The 20,595-nt window shown below is 37.2% G+C and overlaps 1 protein-coding gene across 3 annotated transcripts in view; it reads right to left on the bottom strand.

The window, feature by feature from the left end:
- Nucleotides 1-20,595, bottom strand: part of ADGRA1 (adhesion G protein-coupled receptor A1) — a 462,284-nt gene that overhangs the window by 195,666 nt on the left and 246,023 nt on the right. For 2 of the 3 annotated variants that reach the window (XM_039337456.1, XM_039337458.1), the window contains 4 exons: nt 14,163-14,361; nt 12,648-12,797; nt 9,362-9,526; nt 3,785-3,988 (listed from right to left, as the gene is read on the bottom strand). In XM_039337456.1, coding sequence (XP_039193390.1) covers nt 3,785-3,988; nt 9,362-9,526; nt 12,648-12,797; nt 14,163-14,361 — 718 coding nt within the window. The remainder of the gene's footprint in view (nt 1-3,784; nt 3,989-9,361; nt 9,527-12,647; nt 12,798-14,162; nt 14,362-20,595) is intronic. The other variant, XM_039337457.1, reaches the window with a different exon arrangement.

The following is a 20,595-nucleotide window of genomic DNA, read 5'->3' as shown; positions in this document are numbered from 1 at the left end:
AAATGGCAAACCATCTTGCCAAGAAAACTGTCCAGGTAGTCTCCAAGAATTGGATACAATTGAACAGAAGGAAGAAAAATCTGTAAAGCTACAAAACTGTGGCGGGATATTAAATGTAATAAGTAATTCAGTTTGCTAGCTAACTCCATGGTGGCAGTAAAGGTAACTTTTTCCTTTCTTTAGTTTTGAAAAGTGAGTTTGCTTGCACAGGTTGACATTCTGCTGACACTTGTTCATTCTGCATGTTTTTTTTTCTATTAGTAGGCAAAAAGGATAATTGTAATTATTACTCATGAGTTATGGATTTTTGCTAAGTATAGCAAGCTGTGAAAATTACTCTCTTCTGAACTCTTTCTTCAATAGTATGATAACTTGCTTAGCCATTAATAAATCCAAAGTTAGTGGAGATTGTCATTATTCTCATTTAACTGCCTACAATGCCAAATTTATAAAGGAATTCTAGAAAAATAGAACCTGAAAGTAAACAGGGGTCTGCAACCTTGACAACTTTAAGACTTGTGGACTTCAGCTCCCAGAATTCCTCAGCCAGCAGCTGGCTGAGGAATTCTGGGAGCTGAAGTCCACAAGTCTTAAAGTTGTCAAGGTTGCAGAGCCCTGAACTAGAAGATGCTAGACTGTGGAAGGATAAACTAAGAAGGATACCTTGAGTAAACCTATGCTTTCTTCATGATGTTTTAGAATCCTTTTAAGTGTTGCTTTCTAATAAGAAAATAATGAAATTCTACTGATACAGTAAGTGGTTAAAAACTATTTTTTCTTACTTAATGGTTTGGGGACAATGTTTTAAGAAAGTGTCTCATTTTCCAGTGGAGTGAGTTTACATAATGTCATAATCCATTTATGTTCCAAGTATAACTATTTCACTTTAAGATGTCTTTCATAGCAGTAAGAACAACTTGAATTCCAATTTAATGGTATGTTTTGCATAAAACGGTACATTTCATTGTAATTTTTAAATGTTGTTTGACAATTGTAACTACAGTTTTAAAAATATTTTGTTCTCTCTAATGAGGCATAACAGTTTAAATCTGGCCAGGAATCTGACTTGAATAATTCAAAGAAACATGACAATTATGAATAAGAAAAGATTAAATTGCTAAAGCTCTTTTACAGTGATTACTGCAAAAAAATTAATATTCTTTCAAAACCAAATGTTTTATTATAGTTTTAGATAAATCCTAGATGCTTAGCTTGCTCCTGGGAAGTATGGGGAAGGAGAAAAGGAGACAGATTATAATTGTTTTCCTTTAATTTGTAAGTACACAATACCTTGTCATAACAAAAAATTGTATATTTTATGAAATGGCATATGTTATGAAAGAATATACTTTTAAAGAACGTATGTTCCTCTGTCTGAAAAAAGTGTCCAACTCTACCACAAAACAATTCGACCTCAACAGAGAAAAAAGCTTAGATATGGGAAAGCACAATTTTTTGGCTGACTTTCTAACATAAATAAAGGTACAGTATATGCCGTAAGGAAGCCATTCTAAATAAAGGTACAGTATATGCTGTAAGGAAGCCAATCTACTGCTAAATTGAATGAAGGTTTTCTCTTCTCTATATTTCAGACTCTAGGCTTAAGCATGGGATGTGAGATCCTGCTGGCCATCTTACAGTGGGTCAGTTCCATGTTCAAACATCCCTTATCTCCATTACAATTTTTGAGATTTAATTTGGTAGTACACAGAATCCATATATTGTAGTGTTGCTCTTACACAAAAAATCCTAAAATGTTTATTCAAGATGATTTGCTTACCCTAGCTACAAAGAAAGGATTTTCATGAACGTGCTTATCTAAGCCATGCCCAGTTGGACTTCATAAATTCCTTAGAATACATCCAAGATTTACAAGTAAAAGAAAATTTCATGGAGAATTGAGATAAAGAAAAACAAGTATTTCTAGGAACTTATGCCCTAATTAAAAGAATTATGATTCTAACTGTAGAATCCTTCAAACTGCTATATGTTCCCCAACAAAACAATATCATTTTCAAAATAGCACTGCCATTTGCCAAATTCTGTTGATGAACTAGGAGCAGGTGCGTTAACGTGATTTTTTCCCCTTATTTTTCTCCAAGCGTAACAATTATTATGGATAACTATTCAGAAAGATGCTTTTGTCATGATGCTCCACCCCTCTGAAACTCTTCTCTAAGGCAGTCCTCTTCCTTTGTCACAATTTGTTGGAAAAGATGACTAGTGCCAGTGGTGGGATTCAGCGGGTTCGCACTGGTTTGGCAGAACCGATACCTAACTTTTTGTTGAGTTCGGTGAACCGGTTACAATAAATCTGCGAGGCGCATCGTGCTGGTGATGCCACCAGTGAGGCATGTAGTACCAGTGATGATGTCAATGTGATGCGCATCATGCTGGTGATAATGCGGTGATGACAAATATGCAAGGGCGTCGTGCCAGTGATGACAAACAGAACCAGTTATTAAATTATTTGAATCCCACCACTGACTAGTGCTGTGTATATTGTTTAGAAGGCCCTTGAAGATGCCATGCCAAACCTTTGGAAGGATAGAGCTACTTCAATGCCGTGAACAGCGATTTCAGAAAGGCTATTTCTTTCAAAGGCCTCCAAACAAACAAAATATTCATTTATTTATCACATTTATAAAACTGCCCATCTCACAACTGTGAATAGAACATAACTGCAAATACAGTTGTAGCATTTTTTTCTTTTATTAAATCCCGATACATAGTTTTGCTCACACTCAAAAATGTGATTGTAGCCCCTCCCCTTTTCATAACTAGAATTTCCCTGATCAGAAATGATGATAACGTTAACTACTAACTGCCACCTGATACCAAGTTTGAGAAGAGCAAAATATGGTATCCATTACAGGGGGAAAGCAGAAAAACCAATGTTGGATATAAATTGCTGTGGGAGAAGTAGGAACTGAATTCTCATATGGATATAGAGAAATCAACTGTTTAAGTACTTTTACCTAATATGCAATAAAAATTCTTACTTATGTATCATGCTGAGAATGTGGGTTGTTTCTGAGTTTGAACCCTAGCCCTTTTATTAAAATATAAAATATTTATAATTTAAAAATAAAATATTTATACTTTTGATTGCAAAACTGTCTAAGTGTCTCACAAAACATAATCTACATCAGTAACACAAGAGCATATAACAAATGAAAAAGGCATAAAACCATTACTAATCCTAATTAAGAAATAGCAGGAAATGTTCTATATTACAAATGTTTTTAATAACAGACATTTTTACAGTTTTTATATAATACTGTGATCTTACCATAAAAATGTATTTTTCCTGATGTCCAGAGAACAATTGGTACAAATGGTAATAAATTTCTTAGCAACATATTAAGCACAAAAGATCAATGAGAAACCAAAGTGGAATTTAATCAAATGTATATAAATGGGTTTCAAATTATCTTTGACTAGAATGTGACTTTCATTCAAGGACTCAGGTAAACTGGGACAGAAGTCAAGTAAATTCAAATAATCTGTACTTATTACTCATGCATTACTCGTGATGAAATCAGAGAATAAAAATCAATGCTACAACATTGAATTGTATTTAAGATTTCTAGCTTTGTACCTTTGAGTAAGTACATGTAGACTTTACAAGAAGTTAAAATTTTCAGCTAATGAATATGCAAAATCAGAAGGAAGTTTAATCTATCTTCATTTTTAATCTTTACTCTGAATATTGATTTTAATACAGACATTAAGGAATTTTTAAAAATATAAATTCAGTGCATTCATTGGTTATACCACTCACCACGGATGAGAAATTCACCAAAGAGATATTTTGATTTCCAGGGTTGCATTTAAAATTCAAGGGTTGGTCTGTCTTTCTGCTCTTTGTGTCAGAACTCAGTGACCTGTCTGGATTAGCAGGTAGTTTTTGGAAAGCAATACAGGTCATGCCCAGAAAAATAAATGGCTTGATCCAAAAAGCTTCCAGAGCAATATTAAGAGAAACCTGTCAAAACAAATGTGAAAAATCTTATATTTTAAATGGTCTTTTCATGTCCATATTTAATATACCTCTAAATTATATATCACATTGAAAAGCATTCATATAGACCTGTTTAAATCTCAAAGAAGAATGAATTTACCACATGTAACAAATATAAAATTGAAATTATTTCCATGTTTTATTTATGACATATGATCACAATTTTATGTAATCATCAAATATTTTGTTATATTTACACTTCAGTTCAATTACCACACCAATGTGTGGGACTGGAGCAGAAATTACCCCACTGTAAAACAGAGTACTATGTCAATAATTTGTCATGGAATTATCATTCAAAATTAGGAAAGAGATCTTGAAGAGGATATTGTGGGAAAAGATTCTCACATATTTTTACAAGCAGTCAGTCTAATAACAGGTATTTCTATTACTAAATTGAGAGAGAGTGGAAAACATTCCTCCTGCCTAAAAAAGAATAGCTTGTAGCCTGTTATATTGTTTTGGAAAAGAAAAGCGCTAAGAATGTAAATGTTGATTTTATTAGCTTCCATTTAGTGCAATGTTGAGCTTGCATTACATATAATAATAACAACAACAACAACAACAACAAAGACCTACATAACAAAATACAAAGATCTACAAATAGAAATAGAAAGACTGTGGCAAAAGCAAGCAAGGGTAGTACCAATAGTGATAGGCTCCTTGGGTGTAATCCCAAAACAACTGGAGCACCACTTGAACACCATTGGCATTGACAAATTCGCTATTAGTCAATTGCAAAAGGCAGCCTTATTAGGAACTGCTTCCATCCTGCGACGATATCTGTAATACCATCAAACATCCACATCTGCCTATCCCAGGTCCTGGGTAAGGACTCAATAGGTAGACAAAATGCCAAATCCAGTCTGAACATCTGGCTGACTGTGCGATGATCCATAATAATAATAATAAATGTTGGAAGGGACCTTGGAGGTCATCAAGTCCAACCCCCTGCTCAGGCAGGAACCCTACACCATTTCAGACAAATGGCTGTCTAGTCTCTTCTTAAAAACTTCCAGTATTGGAGCATTCACCGCTTCTGGAGGCAGGTTGTTCCATTGGTTAATTGTTGTAGCTGTCAGGAAGTTTCTCCTTAGTTCTAACTTGCTTCTCTCCTTGATCAGTTTCCATCCATTGCTTCTTGTCCTGCCTTCAGGCGCCTTGGAGAATAGCTTGACTCCCTCTTCTTTGTGACAGCCCCTGAGATATTGGAACACTGCTATTTCTGTCCCCCCTCGTCCATCTCTTCGTTAAACTAGACATACCTAATTCCAGCAACCGTTCCCTATATGTTTTAGCCTCCAGTCCCCTAATCATCTTTGTTGCTCTTCTCTGTCCTCTTTCTAGAGTCTCAGCATCTTTTTTACATCGTGGTGACCAAAACTGGATACAGTATTCCAAGTGTGGCCTTACCAAGGCATTGTAAAGTGGTGTTAATACTTCACATGATCTTGATTCTATCCCTCTTTTAATGCAGCCTAGCACTGTGTTGGCCTTTTTGGAGCTGCAGCACACTGCTGGCTCATATTTAAGTGATTGTCCACTAGGACTCTGAGGTTCCTCTCACAGTTACTACTATTGACAAGGTAGCCCATATACTATACCTGTACATTTGGTTTTTCTTGCCTAAATGTAGAACCTTGCTTTTTTCACCATTGAATTTCATTTTGTTAGGTAGCACCCAGTGTTCAAGTCTCTCCAGGTCCTCCTGTATCTTAAGGCTGTCTTCTGGAGTGTTGGCTATTCCTCCCAGCTTGGTGTCATCCGCAAATTTGATGAGTTTCCCATCTATCCCCTCGTCTAAATCATTGATGAAGATGTTGAAGAGCACAGGGCCTAGAACAGAGCCCTGGGGCTCCCCACTACACACTTTCCTCCATGTAGATGCAGTTCCATTGAGGACCACATGCTGAGTATGGCCGGTCAGCCAGCCACGAATCCATCTGGTGGTGATGCTGTCTAACCCACATTTTTCTATCTTGTCGAGTAGTAGGTTGTGATCTACTTTATCAAATGCCTTACTGAAGTCCAAGTAAATTATATCCACAGCATTCCTCTGATCCACTAATTTTGTCACTTGGTCAAAGAACGCAATAAGATTTGTCTGGCATGATCTGTTTTTGACAAACCCATGTTGGCTTTTAGCAGTTATTAGAATTCTTTCATAATTGTTTTATTAGTTATACATAAGATCAATCCAAACAGAAATCCTCAGATTTTAGGGAATATATAACTCACACTAAATGAAGAATCTGGTAATGGTGAAATAATTCCAATAACCTTGGCCATACAAGGAAGTGGGTGCTTGGTATTCAAGGGCAGTAGCAGCTGCTGCAGTAGTTGCAATAGTTGCCAGATTTTGTTTAATGCATCTGGGTTGCAACTGGGTTAGGAAATGGGCAGCAGGGGCTGCAAGAGGATCATGGCCCTTGTTTAATATCAAAGTCAGAGTTGCAGGAGTATAGGAATAGGCAGATCCAGTTTGCAAGACTTCATAACACACATGGCAACAAATACCACTTCTCCAGAAATTCACCTTCACATTCAGTAACAGAATGTGAGTAGAAATTTCATAGAAATAATAATAATAATGATGATGATGATGATGATGATGTTAGAAGGGAGCTTAGAGGTCATCTAAACAGAAAAGGCTCTTCTCCTGGACCCAGCAGCCAGAATTCCTTGGCCAATGGGATCAGGGGGCCCAGAGCATGCCTCTTCTGCCAGTGCATGTATAGTATATATCTGCACAACTTAGTATAGTAATAAAGTTGGAAGGGACCTTGGAGGTCATCTAGTCCAACCCCCTGCTCAGGCAGGAAACCCTAGACCATTTCAGACAAATCGCTGTCCAGTCTCTTCTTAAAAACCTCCAGTGTTGGAGCATTCACAGCTTCTGGAGGCAGGTTGTTCCACTCATTAATTCTTCTAACTGCCAGGAAATTTCTCCTTAGTTCTAGATTGCTTCTCTCTTCGGTTAGTTTCCATCCATTGCTTCTTGTCCTGCCTTCAGGTGCTTTGGAGAATAGCTTGACTCCCCCTTCTTTGTGGCAGACCCTGAGATATTGGAACATGGCTATCATGTCCCCCCTCGTCCTTCTCTTCATTAGACTAGACATACCCAATTCCAGCAACCGTTCCTTATATGTTTTAGCCTCCAGTCCCCTAATCATCTAGACTTAATACAGTTAGACATTTTTATTTATTTATCTGCCGCCCATCTAGCCATAAGTCTACTCTTGGTGGCTTACAACAATTAAATGAAAAAAAGATACAAAACGTAAACATAACAATAGCCATGAAACAATAACAATAAATAATGAAAGTATACTAATATGAATTAAAAGATGGGTGGAGGGGGAGCAGGAAGTGCAGGGGGTTAGTCTAGTAGCCAACTCCAATTTGGAACTCCTCTACTGGTCCCCAGGCCAACCAACAGATTCAGATTTTCAGGCCAGAGTTCCTTGACAGGATCCGCAGCAGGCCTCCTCTGCCAGCACGAGTAAGGGTGGGCTTAACTTAGTGGGATGACACAGTTCATCAAGTAACCTGGACCAATGCCATGGAGGGTTTTATGGGTAAATTATGTTGCTTTGTGCAGACAAGAATTTCCTTGTGCAGTTAATTGATCACAGTGAGAACAGACTGCTATATCAGATTGCCCAAGAGTCCAATACAGCAGACATTGGTTATGTTATGTTCTACGAAAAGATTATATATATGTAGAAGATGTCTTACTACAGAACATTAGAATGAAGTCTTGAAAGCCAAAGATATCTTACAAAGTAGTTGGTTTCCAGCTTGACACCTTCAGCTCTTACAGCAAATTCAAAAATATCAGATCAAATACTGATTTAATACTCTGATATTGCTGTAACCAGGAGTGAATTTGTTAAGATGGTTTATACTTTAGGCAAAAATCACAGAATGCTATAAATATTTAAGACTTTGACTCAACCGGGGCCACCAACAGATAGTCTTATAGCATTTAGTATCAACCAAATACCATTTATAGAGTTTTCTAGGATTTATTATTGGAGCTGAAATAATAAATCTCTTGACAAAATTAGTTGCTATGATAATACATATCTTATTTTATCTGCAAAGAATGATTTGATCATATAGCCATTAAGTTCAGTATTGCCTACAGCTCTTGGCCATAATTCTACAATAAAAAAGCTAATCAGAAATAGGTTTTAAAAAACTGTTTTGTAAGTCTCAAGTACTTCTACAAGTTTCTAAATCAGAAGATATTTGTACATATAAGATTACAAAACCTCCTTGATGTTTTTCCTGTATAATATTATATGAATAATTCACAATTTAGCAGGCAAACTAAATTGTGGCCTGTATGTAGCTGGATAGGTTCCCATCCAAAAAGATACCAGGAAGGCCCTTCATTTGCAGTGCTACAAGACACATATTCTCAATATACATCCTGTGGTTCTGCATCTGTGAATGTCCTACAACTAAGACTGTATAGCAGGACTAATACCATTCTGGCTGAATGGATTACTTTGGAAAAAGTTTTTCCTTAAAGCCTTAATTTTTATCATGATGATTCCTATTTTCTTGTAAGACTCTGTAAAGTTCTTCCACATGGTACCAGTTTGTAAGATATGCTGTACACAGATTCTGAAATCACGGCTATTCAGTTCCTATTCAGTTTCTGTATCAGTTTTAAATCCTACTGAATGGGCACTGATTTGTAAGGTACTTCCTATTATACGGCAGAACCATGTGGTGTCAGACAGATTGTCACCACTGTATTTTTCATTGTCAAGGACTACAGAGAGTTGCAAAGTGACCTGCTTTCTTACACCAAGGACATTCTGCCCTCTATGCATGACATTTCCCACAGTGAATACCCATTTCAGCTACGCTGTTCAGATTGCAAAGACTGTGTGGAAAAGCTTGTCTGGCTCAACTTCCTAGCTGTTTGTTCAATGCAGACCTGCCAGGTAGTTATAGTCTTTTAATAACTTCATTTTTAGATCAATTAGAATAGCAAAATATCTATTCACATACTGTATCTTAATTTGTTTTCCTAAGTGAAAACCTTCCTCCCCAGCCAATTGCTCCTTCTGCTCTTTCTGGCTTCATCCTTGGCCATTTCTTCCACTAGTCATTAATTCGGATCCAACTATTGTGCTATCTTGTTATAATTCTATAACTTAAAATGATAAAAAAGTGGTACTTTACCATTTCTTTTGCTTTACTGAAATCATAAGTTCTGGCAACGAACAAAACATATGAGAAGTTGTAAACATGGTTCAGTGTCTGCTTCTTCCTTCTGACCAATATTTTACCAAGTCAAGAAGCCATATATAATAATACCTTTGATACAACTTGTGTATTGCTGCTCAAAGTTTGATTTGAGATGCGTGCCACACACTGCACAATTCTTGCACAAGCTTTTTTGTCCCTTTGTGCCATCCATAATACATGGTCATCTACCAGCATTAAATTGCTAGCAATCTCTATGACAGCATCTGCAAGCTGCTAAGAGAAAAAGACAAAAGAAAAGAAAAAAAAAGAGTATAAAGTATCTAACTTCTATACAACATAAGGGCAAAATTGAAAACAGCTGTATTCTGTGAAGCATTCAGAAACTACCTGTTCTAGGAACATCAGCTTATTTTTAAACTTGGTAGTGAAAAGATTAAATTGTGGATATGCCTCTTTGCAAATCAATGATTAGCAAGTCAAAATTATTTCAGAGTTCCGTGAGTCTAAGCAATTGTTCTGTTGAGAATAGATTTTTCTTAGAGACTATTCAGCAAGAGTTTTAGCAATAAAATATAGATGCAAAAAAAATTCAGTTATAAGAATTTGATCATAAACATTTTTAAAAGCATTAATTGCAGCTCATAGTAATAAAAAGGCCAAATTATATAGTATAAAAATGATATAGAAAATAGCAATGTAATTGTTAATAGGATAAAACAGATAAAACATTACTCTCATAAGAATGCTTGGGTATCTTCATCTTCAGATAAAGCTATCCATAGAAATCAATACTTATAACTAAGAGGTAATAACTGATTATGTTATGCATTGGGAACAGCATTGGTTTAACCATAGTTAATACCCAATTTATAGAAATTTGATAAATAGTATCTCAGTGGCTCAGAAATCAGTCCAAACCATAGTTTTCATTTCACAAGAGTCAAATCCCAAACCCTTACTTTAATTTCCAAATGTGTGGTTGGTTTAAACCTAAATATGGTTAGTTCTTGTATTTGCATCTAATATGAACCCATCCACTATTTAATGGCTAATTTCTCAAATCACATATGTTCCTAATTGTTGAATAAGCCACAATGACTGAATTCACACAAACATCAGCACCCAAAGTTAAAAACAAACCACAATTTAATGTGTATGTACCATCAGACATGGTACTCAAAATCAAATGACATTCTATTAAAAACACTTTTAGAGTGATTTTAAAAATAGCAGTAAAATACTTTTGATTAGCATTTTAAAAGAAAATGTAATATTTAAACTTGATTTCTCAAAAAGAGTTATTTTTCATTGACAGATTACAATAGTTTTCCTAATAGTAAGTTCACTTAATTTAAACACCTGTTCTTTAAAAACATAGTCTGGAACCTAAACTATTAACACTTTACCTCTTTTTATTTCATTTAACATACATATAACAGATCTTTTAATGGGTACTAGAATTGAGCACATAGGACTACTACACTTTAATGAGGTGGGGATATATGTTTGAAGTGGTCCAGAATTAATTATCCCACAAGCTCCATGATTATTGGAGCACATAGATTATCCCAGTTTATATTCTACAATATGAAACATAACATATTGCAATATAAGCTAACACATTTTCCCCAGAAGTAACAGTTAAGTCCATTTCTGCTTACAGCTTGACAAGAGTAGGGAAAAGATCAGTCACAAAGAGCTCCATGGTGAATCCATTCAAGAATATAAGTAGAATAATCCAAGTGCTCCAATGGCTTCCCACTTTTATTTTATTGTTTTTTCCCCACTACTGATTTATCAGACCACCCAACATAACAATGAGACTCAACAAAAAGCAAACTATCAACCAAAATGAGCCACATAAAATATACAGAATATATAAATATGTATATGGGGTCACTAATGCTTGGGTGACTTAAAGAGGGTTGGAAAGCACCGGACTTTTGAGACTGGCCACATTGTGAGTCAGGAAATATATCCTAGGGGGGAAAAACACTGACTGCAGTTTCTTCCCTCTCAGTAAAACATTTTAGGTAGATCATTAATTTAGTTACTTATGTTTAGATGACATCTAAAACACCACTGTGAAAATGTTTAAAGTCCAAGCCATTTAACATCAAGCTACCAAGAGAATTAAAAAGCATAAGACATTTTACTGGCATGAATTCTAGTTTCACATGAGTTTGACAAGGTTAGAACCACAGGAAGCTTTATTCAGCTCTTCAGAAAAGAGGAATGAATGGTATGAGTCTAGGAAAATGTGAAATTGAACAAATGCTCAGAAAAACTTCACCTGTTTGAAGTAAAAATGCTAGTACAGTCAATATAAAATGTTTTTATAAAAGAGTTTTTAAGTTTTAGCTCTGGATCACCAAGGCTTCACATTCAGTGGTATATTTGCTGAATTATTCCTTCCAAGATCAACTTTGCAAACTAAAAAGGTAGCAGGAAATTAACAAAGCCAAAATAAATTTTAAAAAGTATTTCAACATATAAGAATCATCAGCCCAAAATACTGCAACGAGAGTTTTATTCAAATATTATATCAGAATTAGATGAAAATATTATTAGATACATCATTGCCAATAAGACAAAAACATTATTTGCGGTCTCAAGATTGGTTTACTAAGCATTTAATTTTCTCTAGAGAAGGTTCTAATGTTGGCAAAGTCAGAAGGAAAGAACAGGTACACATTCGGGCTTTTTAGAAATACAATGAAAAGATGTCAGATTAATCTTAAAATGAACATACTTAGCAAAAACAAATTTAATCCTAAACTCATATGGTCACAGAAAAGTCTATAATGAGTAATAATTTCTTTAGGCATAAGTAACCCTTAGGTTACAAAGGCAATTGGAGCAGGAAACTCTGTTCCCAGTCATAAAGTGCAATATTACATGATATTACTTAAAGTGGCAAATCTGGCAGTTCCTGTTGCTGTTCTTAAATGAAGACTGCATAGTGAGGAGCTCACATGATCACAACATCAGACTTCCTGCTGGCTTCCCCACTTACTTTGCTCATGAGAAGTGATAGGGAACGTTGGGAATTTGAATCACATAACTGCAGCTCACTGCAATGTTGTAATCATGAACTGGGCACTGAGCACCCACACTGCAATCACATGACTACAGAGCTGCTGCAATTGCTGGAACTTGAAGGACCTATCATAAGTCCCTCTCATTCGGTGCCATTATAATGTTGAATTAATGGTCATAACTCAAAGACTATACATTATATAATTCAAATTTTAAAAACCTTTATGAAAAGCTCTTGAATAAGAAGTTGGAATTACTATTTTAAAAAGATTCTCCCCCCCAAAAAAAATCATTACTGGACATTAAATTAAATCCAACATTAAATCCTCATCATGTTAACCAAATGGAGTCTTACTTCTTTGACTTCTTCCATATGTAGAATCAGCTTTTCCAACATGTAAGCTAAATAGATAATGTCCTCTTTATCTGCAAATTTGGCAGCATCTCTTGTGAAAGCTGCTAGCTGATGGGAAAATTCAAGTGCATTGGTAGCATTAAGATGCCTCTGAAAAAGATAAAATTCGGTTAAAAGTTTAATTCCATTTTCTACATTTAAAAAATTAACATTTTCTAGAGATGAAGAACATTATTGATCTATAATTCAAACTTGCAAACAACATTATATTGTAAAATATTTAAATGGTGTAATAAGAACACTATGTTTTAAATCAGCAGTTCTCAACCTGTGGATCGCGACCCCATTTGGGGTTGAACGACCATTTCACGGGGGTTGCCAAACAACACAGTCCGCCATTTTTTCCCCTTTTCCTTAGCTGTACTACTCCCTTTTATTCTATTGCTTTTGAAAGCCAATAGAATAGACTCTCTTGAATAGAGTCTAATTCTATTGGCTTTCAAAAGCCAATAGGAATTGTCCAGGCTGTCTCTGCCCTGCTGAGCCCGCCAAAAGTCCCATTCTGCAAACGGTGCTGCAAGTTGTCTGCAGCGAAGGCGAGCTGTCTGGAAGTTTCCACCCCTCCCTGCTGAGCAACTACTAAAAATGTAAGTAAAAGAGGGCCAGGGATGGGAGGTGGGAGGCCGGCGGGCGCAGGGAGGGTTGCTGGCGTGCATGGGGCCCGGAGAGTGCCTTACCTCCCTTGGGCTGGGCTAGCTGGTGGCCCAGCCGGTGGTCGGCCTGCTCTGTCTCTGCCGTTTGCCAGCTACGCCTCGGCTGGCGCAGGGGGCGGCACCACGCATGCGTGGCGCTCCTGGGCAGGGAAAGTCCTCAACTTATGATTGGTTGGGTAGTCCTCAACTTACGACCGGTTGGGTAGTCCTTGACTTACGACCGGTTGGTAGTCCTTGACTTACGACTGGTTGGGGGTCGTGGCATTAAAAAGGTTGAGAACCACTGTTTTAAATACTTAAATATCCAATACTTGTAACTGAAATAATTTTTTTGTCCAGCAACTTTCCCCTGACAGAACCATTTATCAGCACCATGAATACTGATCCAGTGTCAATAATTTAATTTAAATGAATATTAAAGATAAGGAATAGTACCATGAGAATCACGTCTGAATCAATGTCACAATCTATTTATGCTTCCTTATTTCAAAACAGAATAGTTGAATACAACTAGAGTTATAGTATATACAGTGGTGGGATTCAGCCAGTTCGCACCGGTTCGGCTGAACTGGTAGCTAATTTTTTGTTGCCCAGGCTCAGAATGGACTTCCAGAAGTGGCATCCACACAGAGAACCGGTTGCTCATATATTTGAATCCCACCATTGAGTATATATGTTTGGATAGTTCAGAATCTATTCTTGTTATACAGCTTAGATAGCAAAGACTTTCTCGCAGAAACTTGGTAAGAACTGTGTAACATTTACACATACAATAAACTCTATGCATGACAGTGTGGTTTACCTGACTGAAAGCATGAAGGATTTGAGTTATTTCCTGTGAATAAGGACATTTGGAATAATCTTCTTTAGCCCACCAACCTGTGTGGTTACAATTACGCCATGCTTTTAACTCTTCTTCCCCATTCAGAAAGGAAGCTGATCTTAAGGAATGCTGAAAACATGAATGGTAAGCAGTTACACCTGCCACAGTTTTAGGCCACCTGTGGAAAAAATACAAATAAGCTACTGCAATGCTACACTAATACATTAACATTAGATAAAGTTCCAACCTAAGGCACACTTCCTACAGAATACTGCATATTCCCCTGAACTTATGAGATTGTTGAGGTAAACTAGGAGCAGACAAGTTTTTTCCCAAAAGCTACAGTACTACAGCTGTATTTTGTTTTATGGAAACAGATTTGTTTAGGGAAACTTCCAATGATGGGAACAGCTAAAACAAATGGTGGCCAAGGTCAGAATAAAAAATATAGGGAGAGGGAGAGGTATCCATTTTTTCCTTCTTTCTAGCATTTCTACTTCTTTCTTCAATTGCAACCTCTGTGTGGGTGCGTTTTTGATGTCTTCATTTCCCTCTTCCTTTCTCTTCACATGAAAAGCTTCTGGGAAAGAGGAAGGTTGTTGTTGCTAGAGCATTGAATTGTTTGCTTGCAAAAGACTTCTGTACTTAGCAATGGATTTTTAAAATTAGGCCCTAAGGCTGCAAGTTGCCCATCCTTGTAATAAATAATGCAGTAAACCAGCTGTCTTGAACTGGAACCCATAGAGCAATTCCCTTGCCTGCTTTATATTGAATAATGGGTTCTTCTATTTGAAATCATTTTAACTGGTATAGTATCAATTAAAGAGGCTAGATCTTTTGGTCTTAAAACTGGCAAAGCTTACTTCCTTTGTCTTCACTGGGAGGGGTTATAACTTGGCTCTTTTCTCCCAAGACAGTGATTCAACATTAGTAGGCCTGCCTTGCCCACGTTATCCTTCATGCTTTTAGACTGAAAAATCCCAAATTCCCATTATCAGTCCCAACACTACTGGATAAAGTCAGGTTTAATAGTCCCAACACTATTGGACAAAGTTAAATTTGGAAAGCCAGGTTCAAACGTTATAGAAAAACAATATTTTCATTCCCATCCCTTTTACATTATGTCTATTAGATATACCTTTTCAAATTAAAACATTTTATTTTTTAAATGTTAGCATCTTTCCAAAAAATGTTTTGGTAAACACTGGTACCAATAATATTGGTAATCGCAGTATGAGAACAATACTATTATATTCAATGTATAGCTGAATATTTGTTTTTAGTTTCTTGTATAATATGAAGACTTTTTTCTTTAATGAATGTAAGACCGAGTTCTCAAATTTCCCTTCATACGTACATACATTATCGATACTTTACAATGCCACCATGATGATTTTTGTCTCATTATCCTCCCTCTAAAATTCCATATACAGTATAGAAAATTATTATATCAGGAAGAAGGATAGAACAGAGCCTTCCTCATAATGTATTACGTGCAAATATGCAGTAGCGTTCTGTCAGCCAAGAAATCTTCTCCACTCCAGTCTGAAGTACTGGTGTCAAGATATAACTTTAAAATCTGGGTGAGGAGCAAGTCATATTCATAAGTGGCACTGGCAATCTTTAGGAATTTGTAGAAATTTTATATATTATCAGCATGTATAGGAAAATATTTGATCAATAATTCTATATAATACATTGGCAAAATTGAATTTTATTTTCTAAGTAATACCATACATAGGAAACAAATTATCTTATTTCCATATTTGACAACAACTAAAATAACACATTCTGAAGCCAAAAGTCAGTACATACAAAATTAATCGTGGTAAGGATGTTGTAAGTAATTAAAATGCATTATGAAAGAGTATTTCTGACCTAGATTGTATGTTACTTGAATTAAAACTCAAGTGATGAGATGTTACTCTTCACCCATTTGCTTCACACTCAAGGTCTATGAACTGAGATCCCTTAAATTAGAGGTCTCCAATCTTTCCGGGCTTGTGCATCGGAGGGAAGGAGAGCAGCTTCAAAATTGGTGCCCACGGGGCCACACACACTGGCGCGGCACTAGTGACCCCATATGCACATGCGGCATGAGCTGGCACTGTGAGCATGCACGAATGGCCGCACACCCACAGCAGCAGCTAGCGTCCCATTTGCGCATGTGCAAATGAGCTGTGCAACCCACCTGGGCTATTGGCCCCCTTCGCACATGTACAAATGGGCCATGGACACCCACCCCGCGCTAGTATCCCCGTTTGTGCCACACGTATGCACAGATGGGGTCATCGGAGAGAATGCGCGCCCACACACTGGCCAGTCATTTCCACAGCCCGCTGGCCAAGAGCCCGTGGCCTGCTCCCAGGCTGCAGCCCATAGGTTGGGGACCCCTGCCTTAAATCAATGGTCAGCTATGTGAACTTCAATTCCCAGAATTCACAGCAATGATCGTATTGGTTAGAGAATTCTGGGAAAGAGTGCACCATTGGGCTATCCTTGCAAATTTGTGAAAAATCATTTATCTATGCTGAGATTTGAACCATATAACATTTATTTTCTTGGGATACCTTATGGCACTGCAGTACTTAAGGCTTTTCCTAGACTCCCTTTTTCATTCTGATCCTATCTGGGCATTACGATGGAAAGAGGTCCCCTGCCTTCAGAACCTATTTTCAAGCCATGCAGCACAGGAACTTTTCTTGTGTCACTTCAAACTAAGGAACAGCCTTAATCAGACCCAGTAAGTTGCATTTAAGGAATTGTGTTAGGATTCTGGTATTAGTTTTAGTTATGCTGGGACTATAACTCTCTATAATTGTAGCCTGGACTGCCAGCATATTGAGTGTAATAGTTTCCACTCATCTGAAAACTGCCAAATTGGGGAAAACTTAAAAATTATCTTAGAATCATAAGGCTGGAAGGGGGCATGGAGATCTTCTAGTCCAACTCCTTGCCCAAGGTAACAGTCCTTATACCATCCCTGATAAATGGATGTCCAATCTTTTCTTAAAAACTTCCAGCAATGGAGTACCCACAATTCCAGGAGGCCAGCTCTTCCATTGGTTAATTACTCTTACGGTCGGAAAATTTCTCCTTAGTTCCAGACAGGATCTCTCTTTAACTAGCTTGCACCCGCAGCACAAGAATGCTACACAAGACCGCTCAGTACTGATGGTTAATATTTGGAAAAACCAGGACACAGACATTTTTTGCTCACTTAAAAGTATCTTACTATGAAAGGAGAAAGAAAACAAACATAACCATCATCTTATAATAATAGCTTTTGTTCACTGAAGCTTGCAATACAAATCCTTGCAGCGAGATTTCAATTACACATACCACCTGGACCTGTCAGCTCAAAAGAGTCAACCTTTTCATTTTATTTAATGCATCTTTCTTTTTAAAACAAGGTGATTTTTTCTCCAGTTTTCTTTTGTGCTTGTAATAGATTGCTTCCAACGTATTTGCCATAATACCAAAACATCAAAGACATTTTCATGATACTTTATTGGCAGGGAAACTCATCCAAAAAGAGATTTTTTTCAAAAACACTTCAGGTGTTAATGTTAACTTTTAGCTCGAAAGATATTCTCTAGAATTCTGAATTCATTCATTACTTTGAAATGCCAAAGGAATATACGGACTCAGCATGCTTTTGATGCATGTTTCTAAAATAAATTTGTCCAGAATGTTTGAATGATGATCAGTAATGAAACAAATGTGAATCCTTCAGTTTTCTGATTTAGAGAAAATGAAACAGCAAAAGGCCTCTCATCTTAGCTGAACATTTATTTAACATTTATTTATTATTTATTTAAGATGACATTTATCAGCAATGGAGTGGAAGGGTGGTTAATGAAAGTTGCAGTCAGTACAACTTAGCTTATTTGGTGTATTTTAAAACTGACTCATTAAAGAGCACCTCAAGTTGAGCTTTTCTGTGCTGAGTATAAAAGCGGCCTATCCCTGGGGATAAACGTGTCTTGAACTTTGCAAAGAAAAGCAAAGATTTTCCTCATCAAAACCTCATATGGTTCTTTCACATATATTTATCATAATACCTTTTGGTTGGAATAAGGCTATTTTTACCTTGTTTTGTTTTTTTTAAGTGGAAAGTGAAAACAAAATACCGCTAAGGACTGAATATCCCACCTAAGGATAATGTAATGGGCATATGATTTCCTTTCCAACCAACCAACCAACTATATTCTACTTGATCCATCCTGAAAATTTTAGTCTAACTCTCCTTAGCCCTTAGACATAGTTTTAGTCAGTTTTAGTTTTATAAAATGCATGAAAAAAAAGATGCCATGTTTTCTTAAGCAAATAGAACAGAATATGTGCCTTCAGGAACAACATAACTCTTAGTAGCAAGAAGCTTTACTGCTTTTTCATGTGCTAGTAAGTATCCGAGTATGATTTGTTTAAAAAAAAAAATAATCACCCAGAAGAATGTAGGGCAGAGATCAGCAAGTTATAGCCATCCCAGATTTTTATAGGCCTTGGTTAAAGTTTATTTTATTTTTTTTTTTATTAAATTTGTTTGAGCCCCTCTCACTTTGGGGTGACTCTGGGTGGCTTACAACATTAAAAGTTATAAAACCATAACACATGAATATTTCTAAAAACAATAGAATAGCATTGCAATCAGAGAAAGATTACAACTACAATTAAAAGATGGGGGGAGGGAGCGGGATGTGTGGGATGTAGGTGGGAATCTCCTCTTCATCCATCAATATCCTCCAGTGTGATGCTCCCTAGTTGGGGCCCCAAGACAACTGACAGAAACAAGTCTTTAGGCTCTTATGAAAGGCCAGGAGGATGGGAGCAAATCTCACCCGAAAGGGGGGAGGGGGAGGATGTTCCAAAGGGCAAGTGCCATAGCAGAAAAGGCTCTTTTCCTGGACCCACCAGCCAGAATTCCTTGGCCAATGGGCCAGGGGGCCCAGAGCATGCCTCTTCTGCCGGCGCATGTATAGTATATATCTGCACAACTTAGTATAGTAATAAAGTTGGAAGGCACCTTGGAAGTCATCTAGTCCAACCTCCTGCTCAGGCAGGAAACCCTATACCATTTCAGACAAATGGCTGTCCAGTCTTTTCTTAAAAACTTCCAGTGTTGGAGCATTCACCGCTTCTGGGCACAGGTTGTTCCACTGGTTAATTGTTCTAACTGTCAGGAAGTTTCTCCTTAGTTCTAGGTTGCTTCTCTCCTTGATTAGTTTCCATCCATTGCTTCTTGTCCTGCTTTCAGGCACTTTGGAGAATAGCTTCACTCCCTCTTCTTTGTGGCAGCCCCTGAGATATTGGAACACTGCTATCATGTCCCCCCTTGTCCTTCTCTTCCTTAAACTAGACATACCCAATTCCAGCAGCCGTTCCTTATATGTTTTAGCCTCCAGTCCCCTAATCATCTTTGTTGCTCTTCTCTGTACTCTTTCTAGAGTCTCAACATCTCTTTTACATCATGGTGACCAAAGCTGGATGCAGTATTCCAAGTGTGGCCTTACCAAGGCATTGTAAAGTAGTATTAACACTTCATGTGATCTTGAATCTACCTCTCTGTTAATGCAGCCTAGCACTGTGTTGGCTTTCTTGGCAGCTGCAACACACTGCTGGCTCATATTTAAGTGATTGTCCACTAGGACTCCGAGATCCCTCTTACAGTTACTACTATTGAGCAAGGTACCACCTATACTATACCTGTGCATTTGGTTTTTCTTGACTAAATGTAGAACCTTACTTTTTTCACCACTGAATTTCATTTTGTTAGATAAAGTCCAATGTTCAAGTCTGTCAAGATCCTTCTGTATCTTAAGCCTATCTTCTGGAGTGTTGGCTATTCCTACCAGCTTGGTGTCGTCTGCAAATTTGATGAGTTCCCCATCTATCCCCTCGTCCAAATGGTTGATGAAGATGTTGAAGAGCAGTGGGCACAGAACAGAGCCTTGGGGCACCCCACTACACACTTCCCTCCATGTAGATGCAGTTCCATTGAGGACCACATGCTGAGCATGGCCGGTCAGCCAGCTACAAATCCATCTGGTAGTGATGCTGTCTAACCCACATTTTTCTATCTTATCAAGTAGAAGGTTGTGGTCTACTTTATCAAATGTCTTATTGAAGTCCAAATAAATTATATCCCCAGCATTCCTCTGGGCCGCTAATTTTGTCACTTTGTTTGATTATCTTTTTCAGAATCTTCCCAGGTATTGAGGTCAGGGTGATAGGTCTGTTGTTTCCTGGATCCATTTTTTTTTCCTTTTTTGAAGATGGGAACTACATCAGTTCTTTTCCAGTCCTCTGGTAGTTCCCCAGTGCTCCAGGATCTTTGAAAGATATAGTTAAGTGGTTCTATTACAGGCCAGTCATTCTAGGTCTTGTCTTTTGCAATCACACTCTCAATGTC

Source organism: Crotalus tigris, unplaced genomic scaffold, assembly GCF_016545835.1.
Source record: "Crotalus tigris isolate CLP2741 ecotype Arizona unplaced genomic scaffold, ASM1654583v1 scf7180000017678.2327064, whole genome shotgun sequence".
Taxonomy (NCBI): Eukaryota; Metazoa; Chordata; class Lepidosauria; order Squamata; family Viperidae; genus Crotalus; species Crotalus tigris.
The sequence above is the reverse complement of the archived record's forward strand: the minus strand, read 5'-3'. Positions and strand labels throughout refer to the sequence as shown.